The sequence below is a fragment of the Octodon degus genome, unplaced genomic scaffold, assembly GCF_000260255.1.
Source record: "Octodon degus isolate 3935 unplaced genomic scaffold, OctDeg1.0 scaffold00227, whole genome shotgun sequence".
NCBI classification, from domain to species: domain Eukaryota; kingdom Metazoa; phylum Chordata; class Mammalia; order Rodentia; family Octodontidae; genus Octodon; species Octodon degus.
Genome location: NW_004524803.1, coordinates 1,235,109 through 1,244,219, shown reverse-complemented (window position 1 = coordinate 1,244,219; position 9,111 = coordinate 1,235,109). Strand labels below are relative to the sequence as shown.

General features: G+C 45.2%; 1 protein-coding gene across 1 annotated transcript in view; it reads left to right on the top strand.

Moving 5' to 3' along the window:
• The first annotated feature begins 876 nt into the window (after positions 1-876).
• The window catches only part of LOC111813808, a 10,006-nt gene continuing 1,771 nt past the window's right edge, over positions 877-9,111 (top strand). The window contains 4 exon segments of the mRNA XM_023705717.1: positions 877-1,084; positions 2,706-2,928; positions 4,029-4,198; positions 7,945-8,147. Of these exon segments, the coding sequence (XP_023561485.1) occupies positions 877-1,084; positions 2,706-2,928; positions 4,029-4,198; positions 7,945-8,147 (804 nt within the window).

Here is a 9,111-nt window from a genome sequence, read left to right as displayed (position 1 = left end):
TGACATACACATAAAGTATTATTTACTCAGATCTCTTTATATGTTTTATTTGTTGTCTCTTCCTTTAGTTTTAGGTATCAATTTCTTTTACATTTTCAACTTTTAATTCTTTCTGTTGGTGGGCATTAGAAATTGTAAACAAAAAATGAAATTTACAAAATATTAAAAAATTATAATTACATTACAAAATATTATCAGGGCTATTTTATCCAACCATTGTATTCTACTCCTAAGCCAATTTTCTTTCACCAGTCTATTTAACAAGGCGTAGGATGAATCTGCTTGGTGTCATTTCTCTGCTCATCTTCCAAAATGTTGATATAATTAAAAAGAGGAGAAAGGACAAAAGAATATCACAGTATGGAAAATTTAATCACTTCTGAATAATTGATAGCAGGTATTAGTTTTTGTAGCATTGTAACTCTGTGATTTTCAGTTATAGAGTTAAGAGACTACTCAGCCAAGTCCCCATATAGCATGCTCCCTGACCACTTTGGAATACTGTGTCTACTTTAGCCATAAAGTGTCACAGCCCATCCTGCCCTTGGCAATAGGACAAGTTCATTAGAGGAAACAAACATTTTCAGGTATTATTTCTTAGATTTAAACATTAAAGGTTCTTTTTAAAAAAGAGTCTTGCCTCATGAAAAAAATAATGAGAAGTTTAAAAAGAAAGATTTTTTTTTTTTTATAAATGAAATGCCTCCTGTAGCCTGGCCTGTTTTTTTGATCCTGGCCTTCAGGAGGCAGCCCTGTGAGTATCGGGTGCTAAGGGAGAGTGGGATTTGGGTCAGTCACCACCAGAGAGTCTTCGTGTCACCTTCTGAAGGGGCAGCTGCCTGAAGCTGTTGTTCTTCACGATACAGAAGCGAGAGGATGAGGGCGCCAGCTGCCCTTGCGGGCTGGGCTTGCATCACCTCCTGTCTGGCCTCCTGCGCGGCTGCCTTCTCCCACGGTGCCAGTGCAGGGGCCTGTGAGGACCTGCAGCCCAGACACATCGGAGCCCAGCCCCAGCGCCGCGGCCCCCACCACATTGCCATCCACACTGGCAGGTCTTCTTACTCACCCGGAGACCAGATTCCAGGTATGTGGGGGACAGGCTTCCGGAGGCCCACGGGAGCCCAGGAGAGCCCAGGAAACCTACACCGGGTACCTCCTGAACTAACTTGTGGTTTAGGCATAAATAAGCATAGAATTTTTGTGGTCATGAAAATGACATGGGCCGGAGAGGTAGCTCAGCAGACTAAGAGCCTGCTTAGGCAAGTGCAGGGACTGGGGTTCGATCCCCATTACCACATGCTGCGCCTGCCCTGGCCCTGGGCATGCTTAGCTGGCCACCAAGTCCGCGCCTGTCATCTCAGTGCTGGGGAGGCTGAAAACAAGTCCAAACTGTAGTGAGACCCTGTACACACAGTAAATAAATAAATAAATAAGAAAAGGACAGCGTAACTGATCTCTCTACTGGAAATAATCTAAGAGAACACAAGTGACATGATTATAAAATATTATCTCTTTTTCATAAGATGTAAATGTACTGTATCCCAGAGGTTACCCTAAACAACCTGCATGTATCATGTGTAGGAGAAAAATATACTTTTTTCTTATTATAAAACTTAAAAATATCCTTTTTTCTTACTCATCTATCAGTGAACACCTCAGGGAGATGAGGGATGTGATGATTTCCTTGGATTTATTAGCTATTTCTTTATGTATAGCGAGACATCATGTTACACAGCTAAAACATTTACAACACGAAGGTTTTTAAATAAAATACAGCACTCAGTGATAGGCTACATGCTTATGGCCCTGGGTTCCAGCCTAGCATAGACAGACAGATGCAGGCAGGCAGGCAGACAGACAGACAGATTGGCAGGCAAGCAGGCAGGCAGAGAGACAGACAGACAGACAGATTGGCAGGCAAGCAGGCAGGCAGAGAGACAGACAGACAGACAGACAGACGCTGACTTCTCAGGTAACTTCTAACCTGTCTGCCTGTCAGTTTGCTTACTCTAGCCATCTCACGTAAGTGGAACAATACAGGCCTGCCCTTCTGGCTTATCTCACACTGTTTTCGGGGTCCCCCGGTGCTTTAGAATGCATCATGGATAAGTACATTTCAATAAAGAAGGTGGACCCCAAAGAGTTGGTCCCCTGCAGTGAACAAGGGTGCTGGCTCTTCCACAGTCCTGTTAATACTGCTTGTCACACACATCTTAATCTTTGCTAGTGTGAGAAATGTAAAATAGCATCTTTTTTGTAATTGCGTTTTAGATTACGATGACCTTGTTTTAGTTTGGTGTTCTTTCATGCTTTCTGGGAGAATCACCCTTCCAGTGGCTCAGCTTACCTCTGGGTGTTGGTCTGTTTCATATGTTGAAAACCCTTTCCTGAGTTTATCTCTGTTTTGGCTTCATCTAGCTTCAACTCCCCTTAGTGATATGGGAGAGTTTATTCACCTTTTCCATATGGCCACTACATTGCTTAGAGAGGTATTTCTAACTCCAATATTTAAAAAACAGAAAAAAAAAAAATTATTCTGGTTTATTTGTGTTTCATTTTTACACACTTTTGAATCCAAATGGAATTTATTTTGGTGTAAAGCAGGACCCCACCTTCCAAGGAACTGTTCTCTTTCTGTTTTGAAAATACCTGCGTACAATCTCTGCGTGGCTCTGAGGCCCGCTGTCCGCTGCTTTCTGTTACAGTGATGGTGAGAAGCAGCCGCAATTTCATGGGCTTTCTGCTGCAGGCCCGGCGTGCGTCTGAGCGGCACACAGCTGGCACTTTTGTCTTCATTCCTCCTCGTTCCAAACAGATGAGTTGTCTCGAAGAGGCCGACACAGTCACCCACTCAGACAAGTCCCCGAAACGAAACCTCTCGTTCCTGTGGAAGGCCCCTGCCCTGCCTGTGGGGGACATCAGGTTCCTGTAAGACAGAGAAGTGCTGTCTCTTAGTGACTGAGCCCAGCCTCAGGACTCAGAGAGGCTTTTCTTTTCCTTTCCTTTGTGTTTATATTGTCCCCTTTCCTACACAACCACCTCAGAAGGAGGGCAGGAGGCCCTGAGGCTGCCTGAAGTGGACAGCACAAAAATGGCATCATGACCCCCACCACCACCACCATTGTCCCCTCCTCGCTGGGACCGGGGATATCTTGTTCATCAGGAGCCATGAGAGAGACAAGGTTTAGGACCCACACTGCAGTGTCCTTCTCCATCCCTCCTGGGAACCCTGGGAAGCCAGCGGGACAACAGAAGGGAACCCCCAACCCACTCCGGTTTGCTATGTGTGGCATAGAAAGTAGCTTAAAAGCTGTAGTCTTCAAGTGACAGAAAGAAGAGCTGAGTCACTGGGTCAGAAGCCTCCTCTTAGCCATCCTCTTCTCTCCTTTCCCAGAATCCTGAACGGCATCTGGAAGCCACCGTGTTTAAGGCCCAGCCAGGCCCGTCACTGGTTTCTTGATTCTCTGGGAGATCTCAGCTATGTTAGTCACAGCCTGAGACAGCCTTATGAATACTAGCAGTGGAGGAACAATGCTTGTCCACAATGCCTATCTCGGGGAGAATGGGAGAAGAGCCAGTGGCGTAATGTTTGTGAGAGAAATTTGTCCAAGAGGAAGGCATTCGCATTTAAGACATTGTTTAGAATAAAAAAAAAAAAAGACATTGTTTTAGTTATAATGAAGAAAGACAATTTCTTTGCAGTACTGGGACTTGAACCCCAGCCCTTGGGCACGCAAGGCATGCTCTCTGCCACTGAACTAGCCATAATCTAGCCCTAAACAGGAATCTCAGTACTCATATTTATCCAAAAAGGGTAATTTATTTGTGTAGAAACCCCTCCTAATTACTTTCACCTCTTGAGTTCTGGGTTTGTTTTTTTAAAGAATGAAGTCACTCAAAGGGAAATAAAATAATTTCTAGTTCTCCTATTCATTTGGGCTTTTGCTCTGTCTTTGTTATTAGGGTGGCCTTGGGCATTACTTAGTGGAAACCAAATCCCCAAATCACTCTGCTCCTTTTCTCCACAGATTATCAGTAGTCCAGTCGTATTTCATTTACTGGGCAAGGATTGAATCGGCTATTGTATTGCAAGAGACACACAGCAGCGCCTACCCCGGTGACCTCAGCAGCTCGGAGCCTGGGCCACGGGTGCTGGCCCCGGGGCGGCCGTGGAGCAACCGCGAGGAAACCGGCCCAGGTACGGCTCGCCGCGGCGTTCAGCAAGCTGCTGTCCTCATCGTTTCCCGGTGATCTGTCCTCACTCACAAGCTTGGCACTGCTGGTTTCCTGTCCTCGAAACACAAGCAGTGAAGAACATCTGCCTTGCCCTGGAACCGCCACACCTGGGGAGGTGATCAGGTGGCTGTGAGGGGCAGGGCCCCCTGGCAGGGACATCAGCTTGTCACAGCAAGTGTACTTTGTCTAGCGCAGCCTGACAAAATGGGGCTCTGGGTGAACCCCTGCACAGCACACAGCTTCTTCCCTGAGTCTGCCAGGCAGCACAGCTTCTCAGCTGTTGCTCTTTGACCCCTGATGGGACGCAGGGCACTTCTTTTCTTAGAAAAGCAATTTTTATTGTTCCTTTCCATAATACATTGATAGTTCTCGACAGGCTTGAATGGAGAACAGAATCAGACACCAGTGTCCCCTTCAGTGGGAATCAACATTTCCCGGGGTTAGTCATGATTTTATACTGGATTGGTCTATGAGCTTCTGAAAAAAGACACAGCAAAACAAACAAACAAACAAACACGGGGCCTGGAAGGGAATGTTTGTCCTGCTTGAAAATTCCTGTCCTTGGCACCTGCTACCATTATCCATTTCCAGTGCAAGGCGGAAGACAGATGGGCTCGTTCAGACACCCAGTGGCTTGCACAGGACTGATCTTCACCCCCTCAACCCCATTTTCCTTGATTCTTTTTTCCATAATTCTTTGCCAGTGTCTCAGTTACTCTTTTCTCATTGCTGGGACAAAATACCCGGCACCCAAAATGAAGGAAGGGAAGGTTTATTTAGCTCACAGTTACTGGAGGTTTCAGTCCATACTCAGCTGGCTCCAAGGCAAAGTGGCACATGGCAAAGGGCAGCAGTTCATGGTGGCAGCAAAGAGCAAGAGCAAATGGGAGGAGTAGTGGCAACAGTGGCTGCAGAGAGCAAGTCTGTCTCCCTTATGTCACATTCAGGTTATCTGCCCCAGGCTGGGTGTAGCACTCACACCCATAAACCCAGCAGCACTTACACCCATAATCCCAGCAACACTCACACCCATAATCCCAGTAGCACTCAAACTCATAATCCCAGCACTCGCTCATTATTATGGTCTATGTCTAGTTGTTCCCCCAAAGCATCCTGCAGCCATGGATGGACTTTTAGAGTTTGTGATTGACTCATGATCCACTGGGATTATGGGTTTAAGTGCTGCTGGGATTAGGGGTGTAAGTGCTGCACCCAGCCTAGGGCAGATGCCTGAATGCAATTTAAGGGTGACAGACTTGCTCTCTGCAGCCATTGTTGCTGCTGCTCCATTTTGCTCTCTTGCTCTTTTCCGCCTCCATGAAAGGTTGCTCTCTGCTATGTACTGCTCTGCCTTGGAGCCCACTGAGTATGGACCTCTACTGACTGTGAGCTAAATAAACCTTTCCTTCCTTCATTTTGAGTGTTGGGCATTTGTCCCAGCAATGAGAGAAAACTAACCAAGACACTCATGAATTGATCACAAAGTCTAGAAGTCCACCCCAAGACTGCATGAAGATTTGGGGAACAAGTAGACACAAACCATAACAGCCAATATGTTAAGGCCAGCTCCAGCCAGAACCCTACCTCCTGTTAGTCTAGGAGATCCAGGGACAGAGACAACCCATGGCCCCTGCGTCCTCCACCTTTGCTCAGAATGCTTTGTCTTCTCCTATTGTTCTAGCTCAGCACCTCCAGCTTTTCTACCAAGACACTCTGAGAGTTGGCCTGGAGGAGACCCTGTACCCCAACTCTTGAAATCCCATGCTGTATTTTATAACAACTATTACAGGCAACTTTGCCCAGCCATCACAAACAACTGTCTTTGCTATAATATGAATAGGGTTGAAAGTGAGCCTTTCAGAGGAAGTGTCACCTTGGTCCTTCTGCCTCTTGGGTGCCTGACCCATCGAGTGCCTTGACCCCGCCTGATGTCACAGATGCCAGTCTCAGCAGCCACAGTGTAACTCCTCATGGTGCTGCCCCATGCCTCCCCTTTACACCCTGCCCATTAATTTATATCAACTCTGGTGATTCCCCAAAATAATATATAGTATTTCTCAAACATATCTGCAGTAGACCCAGTGGACACTTTGGGATCCTGCCCTACCACTTCACAGTATGATTTACTTCTATATCTCCATGTGTCCCTTCTGATGTTTCCTCACATTGGACTGTTCCTTGTGGTGGTACACAGAGCCTTCAAAGTCTAGTCCAAATATCCCTGGATGAATCTTTTTCTCATACTTTCTTGGTAAACAAATAAACAAATGCCTTGGCCAACTCAGGCTGTTAGAACAACAGAGTACTTTAGACTGGGCAACTCGTAAGTAACAAGGAGTCACTGGCCACCCATTCTGGAGGCTGGGAAGTTTAAAATCAAGGTGCCAGAAAAGTTGGGGTCTAGGCAAGCACTGTTCCTTATCTGCATGCCTTATGTGTGTTCTTATTGCAAAAGGAGTAAAAAAACGCTCTCAGGCCTCTGCTATAATGACCTTAATCCCTGGGGGCTCTGTCTTCATAACCTATTCATGTGCTGAAGGCCATACCTCTTAGAACTATTGCACTGGAGATTAGATTTGTCATGTGCATTTGGGGTACATGTTCTGAGCACAGCATCCATGTATTCACCTTCTTAGCACTGGCATTAAAGTGCCATCTTGTAATTCCAGTGACTAAGCATATAAGAATCTTTCCTTCCTGAGATTGAGTTCAGGAACAACAATTGCAAAACTGTATGACTGCTGCGCCTGTAGCCATCATTACAATGCCTGGCCCTTGAGGGTTGAAATAACCAAGAGCACTTAAAGCTTATGGGGATGGCACTGGAACACAGGGGTACCGAGCACTGGCTGGATGGACTTCTGCCAACATGACCTTTTGTCGCTCTCTATTACTGACTGTATTGTGGTTGATGTTCAGCACAGGCTGCATGTGCCCTCCACTGTTTCACATTATTATGCCAGTAACTGCACATCACCTCTCAATGGCTCTGTGCCTTTGGTATTATTACTAGCTCCACTATGTGACTGAAGGAACTGATGCTCCAGGAAGACTTCTCCAAAGCCAGGAATAGCAGGAGGCACATAGAACTTAGCCAATAATCTGATTCTAAACTTAGCGCCCACTTGCTGCCCTGTGTGCAGCTATTTCTGATGTTCTGGGCCCTCCTCTTAGCTGGTCACAAAGGGGAAATCAAGTGGAGTGGTTTGGGTTTTGCTGATTGCAGAAACTCAAGTCATGATCAACACCAGGGAAAGCAGTGTTCATATGGCAGAAGACCCAGGTCATTTAAAAATTTGTGGGATTTGACTTCTAGTAGTAGTTTTTTTAAGAGATTAAAAGTATAGAGTTGTCCAGTGTGTTTCCTGTATGGTGGCTGATAAGAAGGCCTGGGGCTTCTTTTAATATGTGTAAGAAATAAGTGTTTTATTGCTTTGTTGGGGCCTTGTATTGCAGGACAAGTCATTTTTGAGTGGCTCACATTTAGTGATTACCTGTAAAGCACATTAGAATCTCCAGTATTTACCCAGTTGTCATAGTGGTGTGGACCAATCAACACAGAGCAAAGGTTCTTGCTGTCTCTTACTGGGCAGAAGAGCTGGGTATGATAATTACCCAAGAAAACTGTCTTTGGCCCTCTGTGTAGCTCCCAGTGCCCATTGCTCCTCCACAGAATGCAGCACAGATTCTGTGTCGTTGCTCTCACAGGAGCTGCTGAGAACAGCCTTGATCTTGCTCCTCCCAGTCCTGTGCTTATGACGCTGCCTGTGGACACCCAGACTCTGACCTCAGATCCTATGCACACAGAGATGATCACTAGCAGAAGCCAAGGGCCCCATGGGGACAGCAACCCAGCCCTAGAACCATCAATGGATGTCCATAAGCTGCAGAGGCTTGCGGCTCTCAGGTGAGTCTCCTTGGAGGGCCAAGCACAAGCAAAGACTGTTGGTGATGGGTGGCCATTTGGTCCAGGTGATAGGCCAAGGCTACCCACTGAGGGGAGTAACCTGAAATCTGACCCAAAAAAGACCTGAAACATTTTTATTCTTTTTTTCCCTTTCCCCTTATTTTTTTTATACATATATGTTTATAGCACATAACATTTACTTTCCTTGTTACAGAGTTGGTATATGGACATAACACATCTTAATTCTTTTTATCATCCCCTTCCCATTCCTTCTCTCTCCCTTCTCAATTGAGAAAAGTCTATCTCCCTATTTCCTCTTATTCTAATTTGGGTTTCTCATACAAGAGAAACCATGCAATATTTAAGCTTGTGTGTATTTTACTTATCGTTATGGTCTTAAAGTTGCATCTGTTTTCCTACAAATGATTCATGTTAATCTTTTTTATAGCTGAGTACTACTCTACTGTGTGTAAATGCCAGTTTTTCTTTAGCCATCCATCTGTTCATAGACGTGTAGTCCATGTCCAAAATTTAATTATTTTGAATTATACTGCCATTTTTATTTGTAAGAGCCTGAAATACTCTGACTGTAGCAGGGCTACTGGACAGAAGAGCTGGGTATGATAATTACCCAAGAAAACTGTATTGGGTTGGATGAAGTCTCTGAGATGTTGCTATAAATAAAGTACATTAACAACTTAAACATATATTTATAATATAATATAGAAATATATTTTATGTTGACTTCTTTTATTTATTTTTTTGCGGAACCAGGGATTGAACTCAGGCCTTGCACTTGTCGGGGAAGTGCTTATTCCACTGAGCCATCTCCCCAGCTCTAGAAATATATTTTATATAAAATAATAGATGAGGGCTGGAGAGATGGCTCAGTGGTCTAAAGCACCTACTTAGAACAAGCTTAGCAAAAGCATCAGGGACCGCGGTTCAATCCCCCAGCACCACATGCC